The 18790-nt window shown below is 45.1% G+C and overlaps 1 protein-coding gene across 4 annotated transcripts in view; it reads right to left on the bottom strand.

Moving 5' to 3' along the window:
- Nucleotides 1-3906: 3906 nt before the first annotated feature.
- CDK5RAP2 (CDK5 regulatory subunit associated protein 2) overlaps nucleotides 3907-18790 on the bottom strand; it is a 63698-nt gene continuing 48814 nt past the window's right edge. For 2 of the 4 annotated variants that reach the window (XM_042479021.1, XM_042479022.1), the window contains exons 30-39: nucleotides 16693-16809; nucleotides 16160-16349; nucleotides 15253-15374; nucleotides 12936-13184; nucleotides 10692-10772; nucleotides 9785-10026; nucleotides 8274-8408; nucleotides 7518-7656; nucleotides 4714-4760; nucleotides 3907-4012 (exon numbers count right to left, since the gene is read on the bottom strand). In XM_042479021.1, coding sequence (XP_042334955.1) covers nucleotides 3953-4012; nucleotides 4714-4760; nucleotides 7518-7656; nucleotides 8274-8408; nucleotides 9785-10026; nucleotides 10692-10772; nucleotides 12936-13184; nucleotides 15253-15374; nucleotides 16160-16349; nucleotides 16693-16809 — 1382 coding nt within the window. In that variant the 3' untranslated portion in view covers nucleotides 3907-3952. Of the gene's footprint in view, nucleotides 4013-4713; nucleotides 4761-7517; nucleotides 7774-8273; nucleotides 8409-9784; nucleotides 10027-10691; nucleotides 10773-12935; nucleotides 13185-15252; nucleotides 15375-16159; nucleotides 16350-16692; nucleotides 16810-18790 lie in introns of those variants that run through there. The other 2 variants (XM_042479024.1, XM_042479023.1) reach the window with 2 other exon arrangements.

Genomic DNA, 18790 nt, shown 5'->3' with positions numbered 1-18790 from the left:
TCTGCAATTTAGCTACTTAGTAAAATTAACTTGACGTTTCTCGCAAGATGGGAAGACAATGTGCGAGGAATTCAGAGTGCGGCACCAACAACTTTTTCCCTTTGATTAGCTTACATCTAAAATTAAACTTCAATTTGCTATTTTTCTATTTTTTTAAAAAACAAATGCCCTTTGGCTTCATGTGCAAAGACCCAGATGGTGGGTTTTCTGTACTCTTTTCTGCAGCGTTGGTTGCGGGAACGGAAATAAAATTTGCGAGGGTCACCCACGGATGAAGAGAGTTAGCTGTTTCATGCACTAAATGCAGGGATGGGGAGAAATGATATCAGACTACAAAATAAATGCTCTAAATAAATAAATAGCTGAGGCCGAAGGATGACTGGTGTTGCAGTCCCAACATCTAGAGAGATGTGTTTATTCCATCTGGAGCAATTACCTCCTGTGCCAAGGAGAACACATAACGCAATGTCGACACATGCAAAATGACTACTTCCTGATAAGTTCTACAAGTCTCCAACACTGATCAACACGTAGTTCCCATTGCGAATGGCCGACATTGTTGTGAAACTGGAAATTTAAGGACACAGATATTTGAGCATGATAGTATGGGTCTATGGTAAGGAGTTTGACATTCAAAAATCAAATGCAACGAAGTGAAGATGCCATCTAGCAAAGGTTAGGTGGAGAATATCAAATTCAAATAAAAGATTGTAGACAAAACAACACAGATACTGTTTCGTTGTTTTTTTAAATTAAGAGATCCATTTATTGAAACAACCATTTGGATCAGAAACAAACAGTCTCTCAGCACAGTCAAGTCACATCCTATGCCTAACGCCACTTTGCTCCAGGCCGCTTACCATGAACATGAAGTCTCACACTGAACATTCAAAGGAGACATACCAACCGGTTGTGGGTTTCCCTCACTTCCACAACCACCGATGTACCGTATACTTTCAACCCCATGAAGAATGACTTAAGGAGTCAGAACTCAACAAGAAAGCTGGGAGGGAAACAGAAAGTCTGAGATACAACCCACACAACCAGCCTGATACACAGGAAAGCGTGGAAAGCTAAGCCTCCGATTCTGTTGGATGCTGGGTGGTAGGAAGACATCTGCTGTGCTTAGAGACAGCTGTGGTGCTTAATATGGGTACTTATTCAATTTGGCTCTAAGGGGCACCTGCCTTTTCAGGCCTAAATACTACTGGTAACTTCAACTGCAGTAAACTTGTTGGATCAACTCTGTTGAATGGTGAGTAACATGTAGCTCAGCATGGGGAAATGTATGGGAGAGAGGTGGACATTTCATCCCTACAGCCAGTATTTGGCTGATAGGGATTGTTGTCTGCCCCTGTTTTAGACCGTTCTTAAAGGTAAAGGTTTTCCCTTGACATGAATGTCTAGTCGTAACCGACTGTAGGGAGTGGTGCGCATCTCCGTTACTAAGCCAAAGAGCCAGCATTGTCCAAAGACAACTCCATGGTCATGTGGCGAGCATGACTGCACCGAACGCTGTTACCTTCCCACCAAAGTGGTCCCTATTTATCTACTTGAACTTTTCCATGCTTTAGAACTGCTAGGTTGGCAGAAGCTAGGACTAATGACAGGAGCTCAGCCCATCATGCAGCACTTGGACCTCGAATTGCCAACCTTCCAATTTTTTGATCGTCAGAATTGGCGCCTTAACCACTAAGCCACCGCTTCCCTGCCCTTATCCAAAACATTCTCTCCAGAATAGCAAAACTATCAACAAAATTAAAACAGGAGGGTTGTAGTCAGTAAACCTGTTGTATTGGCCCAGTAAAAACAAGTGGCCGTCAGTTTTCTAAAGTGTTTCTAGATGAGGTTCGGGAATTGTGTGGCCCTCTAGATGTTGTTGGACTGGAACTCCTAGCATTCCCCACCCCTGGCTGTAATCCAGAAGCTCCTGGGAGTTGCAATCCAACAAATCACTGCCACTTCCATCCTAGAAGGAACAGCGAAGAAGGAATGTTTTACAGCAATTGCATTTAATGTTTCCAGTGGAATGTGTTTCCTGGGTATAGCATCCATTTTAGGGGAAGCTACCACTGAGAAGGCCCTTCTTTCTTAATAGTTGCCCATACTTTCCTGTCCAGACCAAGCTAAGACTAGGCTCTAGGCCAGGCATGGTCAACTCTGTGGGAGCTAGGGGCCAAATCCACCTCCCAAAGGGCCACATTCCCCCAACAGCAAGTTCGAATGTGTTTCTTCTACAACCCCTTGCAAAATTGCATCAAGAAGTGACTTCTCGTCACTTCCTATCACCATTTTGAGAAGGGCTGCAGAGGAAAAAAGGAAGCATTGGGGAAATAATGCAGGGTCCTGGAATGTTTGAAATGCATGAAAATGAATGTAATTTCATGCTTTCATGCATTGGGACAGCGGTTCGATGTGATCTGGAGGCAAAACCCCTTCCTGGCTCACAAAGCTAAAAGAAAACTAATCCAAAATCATACTGGGAGAGGGTCAGAGGCTTTGGGTGCAGTGCTTCAGGGGCCACAAAGTATGGGTCTAAGGGCCGACTGTGGTGCATGGGCCACACTATGCCCACCCCTGCTCTAGACCATAAAAAAAGAAAGGAGATCTTATCAGAGAGTGATAAGTTTCATCTCCACGGAGCCCAGACTTTACTGTCTGACCCAAGAGGGTCAGAGGTAAGACACACACACATACACACCCTTATTTGCTTAAATGGAGAATCAGCATTGCTGCAGTGCACACAAAGCTGTGTGAACCACACAAGGGAACATTAAGGGGAGCTCCCCCAAAAGCAGCATCCCTTTTGGAGTCTCCAATTCAACAGCCTTCCTGTTGGGCCAGTCAAGGGCACACTGACCCAACTCATTCCTGGAAGATTTAAAAGCTTTCGAGTTTAAATACTGCTCAGTAGGAAAAAGAGACGACAGCTTCAGCAACGGGAGGAATGCATAGATGGAGAGAAGGAGGGGAAAAAGAGCTGGCAGCTGTCTTGCAAAAAAGAATAAAATAATTCAACATTTTGATTCAATTTAATGTCTCCCAAGCCCGCTATCAGATTGCTGCGATGACCTGGATTAGAAACTTGTGTGCCGCAGCGGGGAGATGGCGGATAAACCTTTGGAGCAAATAATCACAACACTCTTAAAACATATATTATTATTCAACGTTTGCTACGTTTCCAAAACAACCTCAACCAGGCGCCAGGTACCTAAATGAAATTGCTTCCACCCAACCTTTGCTTCCATCTTGTAGCACTGACGGTGGGGTTTTTTTCCCCTCTTCTCCCTTTTTTTTATCCATTTTGTGATTTCTGGGGATTGGGCAGGTTTCTTTCATGGACTACAAATATCAGAATCCCCCTGCCAGCAGCACTTTCAAGGGGAATCTGGGAGTCCAAGCAAGTAATTTTTCCTGAGCTCTGGACTTTTAACATTAATAAAAGTTGTACCGCAAATAAATACCCGATCAACTGAACAAACAAGCGAACAAACAAAACCTTCTGACCACTTTGTTTTTACAGAAACAAAACCAAAGAGGGAACAATGCAACCCAAGAAGGTCATGGGTTGGTTTGGATCAAGGAGAAGCCCAAGGAAAAGCTGAGATCCTGCATGGGAGTTGTATCTGACATAGTAACAATCCTCCCAGTCCAATTTCTAAGGCTCTTTTCCTGCTTCCCTACTTTTCCAAACAACATTATACCACAACCTTCCTTTAGATGTGTGTTGGGACTCCAGCTCTCATCATCCCAAAGAGTGGCTGATGCCAGCTGGGGGTGATAGGAGTTGTTACCCAACCCTTCTGGAATGCTCTTGAGCCCAAAAGACTCTTTGAACACAACTGGTCTGAAAAGGCAAGACATTTTTAAGGCTTTGGGAGGAAAGAACCAGTCGACCGCGTGGGCTCAGCAGGAAAGAAAAAGGCCTTTATTGTGAGGGGAGATGTGGCCTTCACAGGACTCTCGTCTTGCTGAGGCTGAAGGCCGATGGTGTGTTTTCAGCTGGCTGGAGCTAGAGAAGAAAGCAACATCGGACATTAACAGGAATGACCCCTACCACTAAAGACTGGCATTGGTGGACTTTCAACCAAGGTTGGCATGGGAGAAAGGGAAGCTCCTAACCCTCGTTTTGTGGCCTCCTAAAGATCTGCCAAAAAATAAAATACCTTCAAGTTCCCCAAGCTGGGAAAAATGAGCCCAAAATTTGGTCTTATTCAGACCTCATGAGTCTCTATGAATATTTTTAAGTAAATGAAAAATGGGGATAAAATCAAAACCAATACCATGGGGGACAAAAATGACCCACGCCAGAGTTGCCCATCCTTCAGTTACTGATGGGAAACACTAGTGCTCAGTGGAAGAGTACACTTTAAGTACAAGCAATCATAATCTGGAGGCGAGAGAGAAGCTGAACTGAGTTTGGAAGGGACCTCTGCTTCCTTCTTGCCCTACCAAAGGACGTGTGGTTCATCACAACCTATAAAAATTAAAGCTGGACCATTAGATCCGACCAGAACATGCAGCGCCAACATTAAACAAAAGGTATGGCGCGTTCAAGCGGGTGGGAGGCTGAGCTACAGGTTGTGAAGCACACACAAGTATATTATTAGCAAGGCATTTTATGTGGCTCATATAAATGAACAGGGAACAGGCAGGAGGAAAAGGGAGCCAGCTAACTAGGGCTAATTAATGGACAGGGTGATTTTTACTTACTTCCAAGTTGCCGCGTGCCTTCTTTAAAACATCGTGAGTTAAAGCCACTGCAAAGAGAAAATACGGAGGGCGGTTGAGCCGGCACGCAGGAGCTCTTCTTTTCAATGGGCTCTCACCTGTGGCAGAGGCTTATTATAAGATCAGCCTCATCCTCAACCTGGGGAGGCTGTGCTCTGTTTTCTATGTTGCATATTCAATGTGTGGTCCTTGGATGTGAAGGCCCGTTAAATCCAGCAAGATGCATGTATGCTGTAGAGAAGCATGCACTTTACTTGTTGTAGCTCCATCCTAAGCAATCCTGGGGTTTGTCGTTTCACAAGGTCTTTAGCCTTCTCTGCCAAAGAGTGCAGGTACCTCACTAAACTACAAATCCCAGGATTCTGTAGGACGGAGCTACAACAAGTAAAGCGGTGCCAGACTGCATTATTTCTACAGTGTAGACGCATCCTTCATCTCATATAAGTGAGTTTAAAACTGTGTCTGGAACCCTGTTGGTACACTATGAGACAGTTTTTGCAGAGCTGTGCAGCGATGGCAAGGGATGATCAAGGTTGACATCCCAGCTGGATCTGGCAGATCCTAAAGCTTTGCCAGACAGAACTCCACTCTGCTATTTTCCCATCACACAAGAGTGTCTGGACGGAGTCCCACCACCAGCATCTCCATGACCAGAAGGGCCTCCATGAATGTAAGTAAGATGGAGCTTGACTCTGCTAACTTTATACAGGATCTTGTTAGCAGGGTTCTCCCTGGTGGTGCTCCTGTGCTTTGTGCCAAGGTGTCTGTGACGCTGTGTGATCTGCACTTCCATTTCCGCCACCCCACCAACAAAGTAGCTCTAAAAGCTTAAAGGTAGTGACATCTGTAATCCCCATAATCAAAAGCGATTTTAGAGCAAATTACGTCGGGGGCGTCTTGCGTAGGTGAGTGCACTCAGCTAATAAATGCCACTGTTGATACACTACATCCATTGTCTTCTACTATTTCCTCACCACCAGCCGACAGAAATATTCAGAGTTAACACAGAAGGGATTATCTTCTGTTTATTAGTTTAATTCTACATTTGAGTGAAACCTCCAGAAAACGCTTAGCAGAGAAAGGAAGACTGGGAAGTAAGGGGGGAAATGTGAGACATGGCCATAGGATGGCCATTGCCAGGGTCCTTCCATCTAAGGGTCCATTCACACTATGCAATTGCAGTGCTATGGTTCTGCTTTAACTGCATCCTTTGAAATCCTGGGGTTTGTAGCTTGGTGAGGCACTAGAACTCTCTGGCTGAGAATTCAAAGTACCCTAAACTGCAAATCCCAGGGGTCTTTTCACACTACACAATTATGGTGCAATGGTTCCACTTTAACTGCCACGGCTGCATCTTCTTGAATTCTGGGACTTGTAGTTTGGTTAGAGGCACGAGAATTCAAAATGCCCCTCCGCAAGGTGCAAATCCCCTAATTCCACAGGATGGAAACGTGGCAATTAAAGTGGAATCGAAGTGCTATAACTGAGTGCTGTGAAAGGGTCCCTCAGAATCTGCAATCACTTGGTTGTGTACTTGCCATGTAGATGACTTATTCTAGGTTATATGGATGGTGAACAATGTGAGGAGTTCCTATGGCTGAACAAGCCAGCTAAGGAATTCCCTAACTAGGGAAAAGAGCCAATCTTTTGCAAGTGAAAAACCTAGAACTTTAGGAAAGGCAGTACGAAATTATCTTTGCAAAAAAGCTCTGCAAGGACAGAGCTAACCAGCGACACAGTTTTGGTGCCATTTGTCAGTGGAGAAGCGGTTGCTCTAAACGATGAGCCGGGAGCGGGGGGGGGGGGGGGGGATAAAAAGGATGCATGTTAACCTTTTAAAAATGTATACTTGCGAGGGCCTGGGATCTCATAATTGAAATCAAAAGCACCGTCCTGCTTCATCTGGCGGCGTGAGCAACTTGTGACATTTACGCAGGTCCATTTCCTGCATCTTCCAGAGAAAGTGAGGGGCGAAGAAATGGAGTTAATCTGGCATTTTCAGGGCTGGATTAATTATGCTTTAGCATGTAATTGCACACTGGACCAGCTCACTGAGCTAGCATAGACTTTAGTCAAGAAGTGAACATCTCCTCCTAACCAAGAAAAGACTAAGATACTGTTTCCCTTTCGAAAAGGGAAAGGGGAGAGAAATTCTCCATCATACTTTATGGCAATTCTTCCTCCCTGCCCTGCCATGCATATACTCCCTGTCCTCCCACCTAGGAGGAAATGTTACAGCTCTGCCAATCCTGAACTTGGGGTAGGCAGCTAACTGAAAACAGTGAACCTGGACAATCTATTGCCTTCACTGTCTTCTTGGAAGAAGGGAGGAAGGTTCCCATATTGTATGATTTACCAGTGCTGGGAACAAGATGTAGGACTGGATGGATCCATTATTGGAAGTAGGAGCCTGCTCCTTACCCTCATATCATGGGATAATATTCTTGTTATGATGTGCCTTCAAATCAGCACCAATTTCTTAGGGTCAATGGAAAGAAACCCAGCTGGTCCTCACATCAGACAGTTCCAAAATCGCTGAGCTAGATGAACGATAAATGGAAATGTGAAAGATGGAACTGTGGGTCTAAACTAAGGATATAAAGGAAAGGCTTTAGGTTAGGTCTTGCAGATCTAGGCCTTGCACACAGACTGAAAAATGCCAATCCATTTCTGCAGTGGGGCCAGAGAGTCACAGAGCTTCCAGCTGCAGAAACGTACCTCTGGAGTACAAAATGGGGGAAAGAGAGAAAGAGAGAGGGGGGGAGAAAGAGGTGAAGCTCACTCACGCTGATCGATGATAATTCTCTCCATGTTTTCTTTCAGTTGGTTGGTGGAGTGCAAGCGTTTGACGGTGCTGTGCAGCTTCTTTTCCTGCTCGGCCAGTTTCCGACGGAGTCTGTGTAACTCAGCTCGCATGGCTTCATCCTGCGGCACAAGGAGGAGAATCCGTTTACTCAGATGAGTTGCCAACAATCAAACCACCGCTGTGGGCACCCAGAAATTGCAGTGAATTCCATATTGGGTTTATATCGTGCCTGCCACCTGAAACAGGATTCAGAACAGTTTACAATGGCCAAAAGGAGGGAAAGGAGTTGAAGGTGGTAAAGACAAAGCACTTGAAATACCAAAATGTAATTAAATTTCAAAGCACAGCAATAGAGACAACACAGCATCCATTCAGTAAAATGTTGGCTTGAATCCAGTCGGTCAGTTCCCAACTAGAAGAAATCCACAACTGAGGGATGGCTGAGTCAACACTTATACAAATGCCATTCATTCAATGGGGTCTACTCTCTTGAGAGCCAAAACACACTGCAGAACTAATCCAGTTTGACACCACTTTAACTGCCCTGCCAGGGGAGAGTCCAACAAGGGCAGGGAGATGCAGTCTATTCTCTCTGTGTAGGAAGGATTGGGCAGTCCAAAATGGTTAAATCATCTGACTCTGGCCTTTTGGCTTACAGCGAAGGCTTTAACTTCTTCCCAGCCACCTTTGACTCATTGGATGTTACTACAGAGGCACCCTTTTCCCCCGAATGTACCTGAAGTGAATAAGCGGCATTGTGGACAACCTTCATTGGCAAGGAGACTCTCCAGAGGAGCTTCAAGAGGCAGGCAGCTTCATCCAAATTATGCCGGATTGTGCAGAAGGCGGTGGGAATCCTGCCCAGGGATGCCTGGTACGGAATCAAACATAGCAGGGTTTTTACAAGACAACAACATGAGTTAAGAGGAAACAAGTTTGGTTATTCTAGCCATAAAAGGCTATTTTAAAAAGTAAGCTTTAATTGATGGCATAAATCCCATTTGCGACGAATCTGAACTCCAGGTTGATGTGTGAGTATATTGTGTGTCTGGCAAACTTAATTTGTTGGGTTTAAAAGGCAGCTGAATTATGTATTATTCAAGTACAGGGGCGGGCGATGGCGGGGGGGGAATTGGGGCCGAGCCTAATCAATAATAGCAATTAATAACGGGTTGTGTTCACTGCACTAGCCAGGCCACTCAGCAAAGACTTTTCCCTTTGCCGATTTGCATTTTGTGGCGTGCGATTTGAAAGTCAAATGACTCCCGACATTAATTTAGGCAATATAGATGTTTCTCCCTTAGCAGGCCCTTTAAAACTGCGCCGTTTAATGGCAAGCTAACTATCAGAGGCCAAGGCAAAATGTTTTCTTCTGCAGACAGATGAGGAAACAAATGGAAGCAGCTGCCAACATGAAGAATGGGGAGGCCGCAAAAGAGAGGGAATAAGAATGAGGGGAAATTGAGGATGGATGTGGGCAGGGCGGGTGGAGGGGATGTCAGTTTTTAATGCCAATATAAGTGCCCTGTTCTTCCCCAAAAAGGTGCAGAATGGAAACTGAAACAGTTATGTTACTATCATGTACCTTGCTGTTATGTGTCTTCAAGCTGACTCCAGGTTATGATGACTCTAGTATGGGTTTTCTTGACAAGATTTGTTCAGAGGGGGTTTGCCATGGTCTTCCAGTGAGGCTGAGAGAGCATGAATTGCTTTGGGCCCCTTCTAGGTGGGAAGGAGGATTGTTATTGTTTTGGTTTGTGGCATTTTTGCACATTTGGAGGACTGCTGGCATTGTGTTTTGAGTGTTGCACAAGGACTCTGGAGACCAAGATTTGATTTTCCACGGAAACCCGCTGGGGGACCTTGTGCAAGTCATGCTCACTTCCAAAGAAAGTCATGGCAAAACTATTCTGGACAAATCATGCCAAGAGAACCCCCATGACAGATTTATCTTCGGGACACCATAATTACTTGAAGGCACACAACAAGAAGTGATGCTGTAGCCCACAATGTGTCTTGGATGGAGACTGCTGATGCTCAGACGTCTGACCCAAAGTCAGGAGACTTGCAGAGAATTCTGACACTCCAGGGAGTTTTTCCTAAGTTCACCAACACTCCTCTGCTTCTGGATGCTGTTAATTTTGATCAATCAGCTCAGAGAAATCAATTTTTTAAATGACGCTTTCCCTGCTGCCCCTCTGACAAGGAATGATTTGGACAATTCATGCTCGCGACTACGTCCTTTACCGTCATTTCCGGCTCCTGGAGCGAGGCTTCTTTCAGAGGGAGTTCCAGTTCCGACAATAGCTTCCGCCCTTCCGAGACCAGCTTCCGTAATGAGTTGTAATCTTCAACCAAGCCGAGGACGTGGCGGCCGTTTTTGTCCGCCCAGAAGCAGTGACGGGGAAAGGAGGAAGGGTCGCGGGACTTGCCAGCCGACAGGCTGCAATGAGCGGAGCCATCCAAACCACCCAGAGTAAGCTCTGCGTCTGAGGCATAAGAGCAGAACGTCTAGTCTCCTTCCACAAATCTAAGCAGCATTTACATAAGAGCATCATCCCATTTCTCAGATCACCCTTTTGGCTCCTCTGCATGTACCTAGTCTTCCCATATACTGTATCTTCAGTACTCTCTCATGACTCTAAGCAAGGCTGCTTGCTCTTTGTGTCTGGTTCCCAAAAAGAAATCTAATATTATATGCTACTTTACATTTGAGAGCCACCATGCTGTAGTGGTTTGTGAGTTGGCTTGGAAGCCTGGGGAGACCAGGGTTCAAACTGCTACTGGGCCACGGAAACCTCCGGGTGATCTTGGGCAAGACCTATGTCTCAGCCTCAAAGGAAGGCAAGGACAAAGCCCCTTCTGAACAAATCTTCCCAAGAAAATCCCAAGGGAGGTTAGCCTCAGAGTTGCCAGAAACCAGAAATGACTTGAAAGCGTGAAAATCCTATGCCTTCAGGATTAGAGGCAGTGAACATCTGCATTTTCAGGTGATTTTGGCAGCTTTTGGTCTGTTTGGGGAAAGAAATTGTCCAAAAAGCAGCCCCACCCAAAAGAAAAAAATAAATGGGAGGGTTGCATGTAGTTCATGGGAGGTATGTTGTCCACCCCTGCTCAAAAACAAAGTTCCTAAACTCAGTGTTTTTTGTCCTACCTGCTTTGAAGGTCGCTTTGGAGCCTCCATACCTCTGCTGCAATTCAAGGACATTGCTGTCTGCCGTGGGAAACTTCAATTCTACATAGTTAAAAAAGCAGAGGGATACAGTGGGAAGATTGTCTTTGGAATGCCTCTTACACTTATATATACATGTAACTGTAATTGGATCATGCCTTTAAGGCTTACGCAGGGGAAGCCTTAAAGGCCTGTGGAATTCATCACAGGGATTTTGCAAAATGGCAGCCAGTCACTTGGTGGGTTAACTGAGTACCGCCAAAGAGGCTTTTTTTCTTCTTTATTTTCATCATCGTATTGACTTGCAGCCTGCCTCCACATCCGCTCCTCGCTGAAAGCAACCAACAGCAACGCATAAAACCCAATTATCATAATTTCAAAGGACAACAAATCAATTGTCAAAACAGTCTTTCAGCAAAACATGCGAACTGTTCCAATCCTGGAGTGTAATAATGCAATGCAGAAATAAGTACAAGCCAACCTTAGAAAAATTCAAACAAACTTTCACAAGCAAAAAAGAGGGGGGGATCTGTTTTTCAGTGATGCAAATTACCCATTTCTTATTGCAAAGGAAAAGCAACCTTCACCGTACACCCCCAAATTTGCAACAAAGGCCAAACTTCACAGCTCTTGCTTCTTGGCACATAATAGCCCAATGCAATCTGTCTGTGTTTGCTTCAGCTTTACTCAGCAAGGTCAAAAGTACAAGTTTAACCCAACTGAATTGTCTATTTCTCCTCCAGTGTTTTGCGCTAAGGGCCACTCACTGTTCTGGAGCATTACAATGCTCTGGGATGTTAGATCTGCCTGGCATGTGACACGTCTGCCTCCCTCCTTCTGGCTTTCAACTGCTGGAGCTGGAGGCCTCCAGTTAAGAGCGATGCAAATAATAAGAGAGGGGGGCAAAGTAGTCCTCTAGGGCACTGAATTTATTCCACTGATTTATTCACAGACTGTCTTAAGCACATATTGATCGCTCCTGAGCGAAGTGCAGCCGCCTGTAGCGAGCACTGGTGCATCCAACAAACTATTTAGCTAAGCAAAGTTGGGCAGAAATTTAACCTATGATTTCTGCCATCACACCCAGTGATGCTCAGACAACAAGTCTTCCCCACTGATAAGAAGAGCAACCCACAAACCTCTTCTTCCAGCCAAAAATAGACTCCTGATGGACTAGTTTGGCCTTTCAACGCTCTTCCGCACCCAGCTGCCAGAAGCAGCACGAAAGACATTTAAAAGGGACCAAGTGACTTCCAGCCACCCAAAGCATCCCTTCCAGTTGCTTCTGGCTCTGCCAGTCCAACCCCTTAAGGATAAAAAGGTGCCAGAAATGGACCTCCAGCACCCACCCTGGCTTAACATTTCGTGCCCAAGTCTGGTCTTGAGTTCAGAATAACATCCCAAATTTGAAATGCTGAATTGCACAGTCTAGGTTAGCACTAGACAAATCCCCACCCCTGGAGTTTTTGCAAAAATTGCCCCCCGCAAAGTCATTTGGGCTTTTGTGTGGTTTATTCCTATTTAACTCCCCATCATTTTCTCCCTTTTCAGAGCTTTTGAGCATTCAGCAATATCCCATTCAAAGTGTTCCACCATCTCCATTACAACTGAAGACACCCTACTCCTGTACCGGGCTTCTAATCCATCCTATACAATTGCTGATATCTCTATCTCTATACGCACCCATATATATGAGACAGTGTGCCAGTGTGACATAGTGGTTTGGATGCTGGACTACAACTCTGGAAATCAGGGTTCAAAACCCCTCTCAGCCATGGAAACCCACAAGGTGAATGTGAAAACTAACTGTTGTTGTTGCATGCCTTCAAATTGTTTCCAACTTATGGCTCTTCACCAATTCTTTTAGAAATCCCAGCCCTCTACGCCACATGCACCCCAGGCAGGCTAGCTTTTGCCAGAAGGGATGTGAGAGAACTTACGTTGCTTTTGTTTTCATTGGTGCCTCCACTACCCATTTATTGTTGTGTGCCTTCAAGCCATTTCCAACTTATGGTGACCTCAAGGCAAACCTAGCATGGTGTTTTCCTGGCAATATTTGTTCAGACGAGGTTTGCCTTTGCCTCCCTCTGATGCTGAAAGAGTGTGACTTGGCCAAGGTCACCCAGTGGGTTTCATGGCCAAGGAGGGAATCGAACCCTGGTCTCCAAAGCTGTAGTCCTCTTTGAACCGCCAGATGTGTGAGTCTGACCATTCAGTGCTCCGTACCGTTTATTCCGGCGTAATGCTGTGATTCCTGCTTGAAAAGGTAGCTGATATTCACGGTTGACCCCAAACTGCCGATCGCCCTCTTCCCGCTTGAAAACTGCTCTTCCAGTTTGTCATGCAATATCTTGTTTGCCTTGATGCTTATTTCAAGCTGTGCTCTCAAATTCTGTATTTCGGTCAAGAGATCGTGCAAGTCAAGCGGGTGGTTTTGGTCTTTCCGGCATTCGTCGGCTCTGTCGCGGCTGCTATCTGAGGAGGGTTAGGATTTTTCTCTTTTTAATCACCATTGCGAACAATTAAAACAGCCATTATCAAAATGCTGAATGAGTGCTTTCGAGTCAGATACTGAGAGCAAACGACAAACAGTAGGTAGAGAATGATTAAAGGAAAGGAAGGGAGGGAAGTGGGGGGGAAAAACAAGCCTCTGAGCTTTAATTGCTTTTACTCTCCAAAGATTTAATAAGAGCCAAAAAATTATTTTTCACTTTGTCCATAAAAACTAATGTTGCATACCCAAGGCAAAATTATGTATATTAAGAGATGGGAATGGAAAGAAGATTTATACATTTGGAAACATGGCTTGGAAAGGAAAGAAAGGAATACAGTAAATTATATGACGGTAGCTAAAATAAAATTGGAATTATCCTGCAAATCAGAGGTGGGCATCTATGGTCACTCCGAGGGCCAATTTCATTTTTAATGTTTGCCCTTGGACCTTCTGCAAGCTGGAGAGAATTCCAGGAAGGAAGGAAGGGAGGAAGGAAGGAAGGAAGAAAGGAGGGAAAGAAAATGTCAAAATGAAAGAGAGGAAGGAAAAGGAGTGGAGAGAAGAAGGGGGAGAGAGGAGGAAGGAAGGAAAGAGAAAGAGAAGGAAAGAAGGCAAGCAGAAGAAGAATGCAGAAATCCACAATTAGAATTTTAAAGAGTACAGGAGGACTGGTTTAAAAGTTGAATTGTCTCCCCCACAGACTTCCAGAGGAGGCAATTCACCTTATTTTTGGCCAGCAAAAAGATGGTCCTTGGGATCTGAAGGGACGGAGGCACTCAAAACATCTGGGGAAGTGTCCCCATATAGCCTGAGGAGCAGACCAAGCCCACCTCAGTTGAAAATGAAAACAGCTGCATCATTAGGAGCCTAGACGTTAAACACAGAAATCAAGAAATTGTGAGAAAGATGCTGGGGGGGTTGTTTTGTTTTGATGTGGTGATGAGCTCAGGTTAAGACGCTGAGCATTACTGTCTGGGAAGAATTTTTCCCTCTCTGCTGCTTCACTTCTTGGCTCGGCTCTGAGTCCGTCAGCATGGGGTGCTGAGCAACCTTGGGTGGGCTGTAGGAAATCTAGCTCCGGTTCTCTGCTGTGAAATTTGCTTTGGGCAAGATCTCTGCCTTTCAACTCGACCAACTAATAACGCCGTATTTAAAGCTATAAATAAAGTGCTCCCTTTTGGGCTCCTTTGTGAAACACGCAGGAGGCCACACACAAGCCAAATGGCAGCGTCTTCAAAGGCATAACCTGCTCAAAGGAATATTTAAAAGCTCAAGTCACCTCTTTCTGCTTGTCTGCATCTCCATCATAGCTTTCCCCCCAACACTTCTGCTACCATTTTCCCCAGCGATTTTAAGGTCAGTCTTCCGACCGAAAACATCAAGAGCCTGCTTTTATTTTATTTATATCCCACCTTCCTCCCAGCATGGGATTCAAGGCGGATTACAGTCATTTAAAAACACTTTACTACTGAAAAAGTACAAACATTAACACACACAGGGTGTAGCTGCGTTGTTGTGTGCCTTCAAGTCAGTTCTGACTTATGGCAATCCTAAGGCAGAATTTGTTCAGAGGGGGTTTGCCATGGCCCTCCTCTGAGGTTGAGAGAGTGTGACTTGCCCAAGATCATCCAGTGGTTCTCCATGACTGAGAAGGGCTTCAATCTTGACCTCCAGCTCTCAAACCACTACACAACCCTGGCTATGGGGGCAGCCAAAATGAGGGTCTGTCCCCCCAATAAAAAATTCTGCCCCTCACTGCCGAGACCTCAAAAATCATTCATAGATTTCTTCTGTTTTCTGGGTTGTCATTCCCTTAGTCGCTTTCCCGGCCCCTTTTCTATGGGTGCCTAAATGGCATTTCTAAATGTGTGACTGAATGTTTAAATTACTGCAGTGCTAGAAATTTTGGGACCGGGAGAAAATTTTATGGTGGGTAGGAACAATTCTTATCAGAGAGGGAGAAAGCCCTCATTGTGCCCCCCCCCCCCCACCTATACCCACAGGTTGAAAGCGGGGAAGAAAACAAGAGACGACTGCCTCACTTCGTACCTTTTTGACTTCTGATCACATTGTCCAGCTTCTCATAGACCCTGAGCTCCAGCCGTAATGAATGCAGCAAGTCGTCATTCTCCAAGAGCTCGCGCTGCTTGGTGTTCAGCTCCATTTGCAACCTGCAACAAGCCCCACCACCATTGAACTGAGCAGTGGGAGATTTTTGGATATGACAACACCAACTGACATCATTCTTGTAACTGTGAAAAGCCTAGGAAAATATAACACCAGAGGACTGGAAGGAGCCAGGGTGCAATTGCTGCACTGGAGAAGGGTCTCTGATGTGAATCAGCCTCACACAGATAAACCCATCATCCAGATGCACAAAGAGAAGTCAAGCCGGACCACACTAACCCTAACCCTCACCCTCCAGAACGCAAGGTGACCAGCAACAAAGCTGACACAAACACACAGTTGCTAAAACACTGATGTCGCCAGCCAATGTGAGAATCCCTTTTGCATCATTAGGACTAATTTTAGTTCCCATCCCACAACATTTAGCCTGAATGACACTACTTTAAAGCAGGGGTGGGCAATGTGAAGCCTATGTGGAAGACGAGTCCCTCCCCAGGCCATTTTGTGGGTCCCAAGGACCCCCAGCCTTCCAAAAATGAATGCAATTTTGGAGCTGCTCTTTCAGCTGTGAGGATTGCCCCCATTTGGGGCATAAAAACATACAATTGCCTTTCTGTTGAGTCTCCAGTAGTAGCAACGTTTAAACAGATTGCAAATCTACCAGAAAACCAGCCATGTCCTGTTTTGTGTATGTGTGTTTGGGTAGTTTTGGAAGCCAACAAACACTTCCAGCTTCTCGTTCTGATGCCCAAAAATAATCTTGTGTGGTTGGGCCAGGATGACACCTCTGCTTTAGCTTTAGGGCTGAAATGAAGTTACAGGTTAATACCTATTCAATTCATTTCGAATGCTGTAAACTTCATTTGTCAGACAACCATTTTCTTCCTCCCGCTTCCTGGCTTCTTTTTGGAGCTTCTCGTTCTCCTTCTTGAGGCGCTCGCACTCCGCGTGAAGCTGCTCCACAGCCAGGTGTTTCTTCGAAAGAGATTCGCGCAACTTTTCGTTTTCCTTTTGTTTGTCTGCAAGGAGAAGAACTTTCTTTTTATTTTTACCCGGCTGCTGCCAATGGATTTTAAATCTGATTGCCTGTGTTTTACTTGCCACAGGGCCAAAAAGGGGATTGCCTCTGCCTGTACTGACTATCATTCATTTTAAAGGAATTGTTTTTAAAAAGCAGAGCCTAAAAGACAGCCCAATGATCAACCAAAACGTACAAAATATTGTCTCCCAAGCGTGACATCAAGTTCATAATGTAAATATTGCCCTACCAGTGTCTGCCTTCAAATATGGTAGAAAATGCTTTAAAAAGGGTAGGACTGCTTCATATAGTATTCCTTCTCTCTCGCATCCCGTTTATCTTACCTCGAGATCCTTTCGCCAGCATTACATTCAGAACCTGATTTTGTTCTCTCAGGAAATGAATTTCAGAAGTCAGGGAATTATGTTGCTCTGAGCTACAGATACAAACGTTTGCAGAACCTATAAATATATACATAAAAATGATTTATGAACCATCTCCAGGTCAGTAAAGATTAAACTTTTCCAGACAAGAACAATTCAAACAATGCAGGCGGGGTAGGTGGGGAGGAACAGACATGCTACGAAGGCTATTTATCCCCTATATATTTTGAAGGTTATCATCACAACAGAGCCAAAAGGTAATTCAGGTGGGCTCTGAGCAAGCTGCCCCAACAACACTTGTGACGCTGGGCCAATATCAGCAAAATTGCAAATTATCCCTGGCAGATAATAGCGGCTGGGTGCAGACACTGGCACACTTATCTTGGCCCTCTTGCCAGAGATTGTGCGGAGACAGATTTGCAGTCATTTTCAGCACCCCAGTAAATTATCACATTTTAAAAGAAGGACATTTCTGTTGTGCTCCGGACTTCTCCACTCAAGTGGGATTACATTAGCCGGGCAAACAGACTTTGCAAGGGAGGAGTAGGGAACCTTTGACCCTCCAGACATTTCAGACCACTGCTCCCCCATACCTTTTTGCTATTGAAAGAGTTGGCTGGGGGCTATGAGAGTATGAAATCCAAAAGATAGGAAGGATAACACTTTAAAAGAGTTTATGGTCGCTAGCAAGTCCTGCCCTCAGGGTGTAGGTGGATTTTTCAAACAAGACAATATTGCCATTGTACAAGCCCTCCATCCTCTGGTCCTTATGTGAGACTTGGAAAATGGGGCATCTTGGTGGACCTGAGATTGGAAGATGACTTCTCAGTTGTGGGTTCCCCACCAACAGGGCTTTACACCTTGCCTCCCAATGGAACAGGGAGAAGACCATTTCTGGTTCTTCTACATCAGCTAGAAGTAGATCAGTAGGCATATGAGAACAAGGACTTCCAGGGATAGGTATAAAGACAATATAGGTATAAAGGTAACAGGATGTTGTCCAGTCCTCTGACAAGGTCTTCTGCCTGGGCTCCTAGCTGCTTTTTTTAAAGCTCCAAATGAAACAAGAAGTACAGACGCAACAGTTGGGAAGCAATAAACAGGAGCCATGGTGATCGCAGTGACGTTTATCAAGCAAGTTGTCAGTTCTACAGCTGTATCCATAGATAATTTCTCCACAGTACTTTGGGTTGTAAAGATGTAGAAGGGCAGTAATTAGGAATCAACACCTTGCTATTTGTCCATCCAGCCACAACCAGCTGACAGTTCTGCATAAGACCAATGTTTGGGAGCAACCACTGAGAAAGCCCTCTCCTGTGTTTCCACCAGATGTACCTGTTGGGATGGTGGGACAAAGAGAAGGGCCTCCCCAGATCTCAAGAAATGGGCAGGTTTCTATAGGGATATAGAGTCCTTCAGACAACCCAGAACTGAATCTTATAGGCCATAACCAACACTTTTGTGTGTGGAAACTAACTGGCAGAATGGGTGCTGAATTCTTTAGGCAGTGTTTTTTTTCCAAGGAATGACTTCCAAGGTAAGCCTTCCCACAACAGAAGGACCCCTTAGAGGGCATGGGAATGAACTAGCTTCCTCTTCCTCCTTTAATCCTGCAGTTCAAAAGTTGGCAACCTGTTTGCATCAACCAACCATCCATTTTGTTGCTTAAAAGGGGTGCTATTGGGAAATGGCAGCTACTCCCAGGAGTAATTTACACTGATGGAAAAGTACCCATAAATGCCCCTGATTCTGTTCGTGAAGTATTTACACGCAGCTGGAAAGGCATCCTGTTCTCGCGAAATGGCCACACCTGAAACCTTTCCAGCACTTTTATGGCTTCATAAAAATGTGTGTATGTGTGGAGGGGGGGAGGACATCTGTTAATGCAGGAGGTGTATATTATCTCGGCACCTTTCCCATCCGTCTTTCTGTTACTTTTACCAAATGTATTGCTGCAGCGTGTGTGTGTGTGTGTGTCTGTGTGTTGGGGAGCCAGTAGAGAGAAAAGGAATAACATGGAGGCTATTATATATGATGGGACCTCCCTGGTTTCACATAT

The sequence above is a fragment of the Sceloporus undulatus genome, chromosome 7 (genome assembly GCF_019175285.1).
Source record: "Sceloporus undulatus isolate JIND9_A2432 ecotype Alabama chromosome 7, SceUnd_v1.1, whole genome shotgun sequence".
In the NCBI taxonomy this organism is placed as follows: domain Eukaryota; kingdom Metazoa; phylum Chordata; class Lepidosauria; order Squamata; family Phrynosomatidae; genus Sceloporus; species Sceloporus undulatus.
The sequence above is the reverse complement of the archived record's forward strand: the minus strand, read 5'-3'. Positions and strand labels throughout refer to the sequence as shown.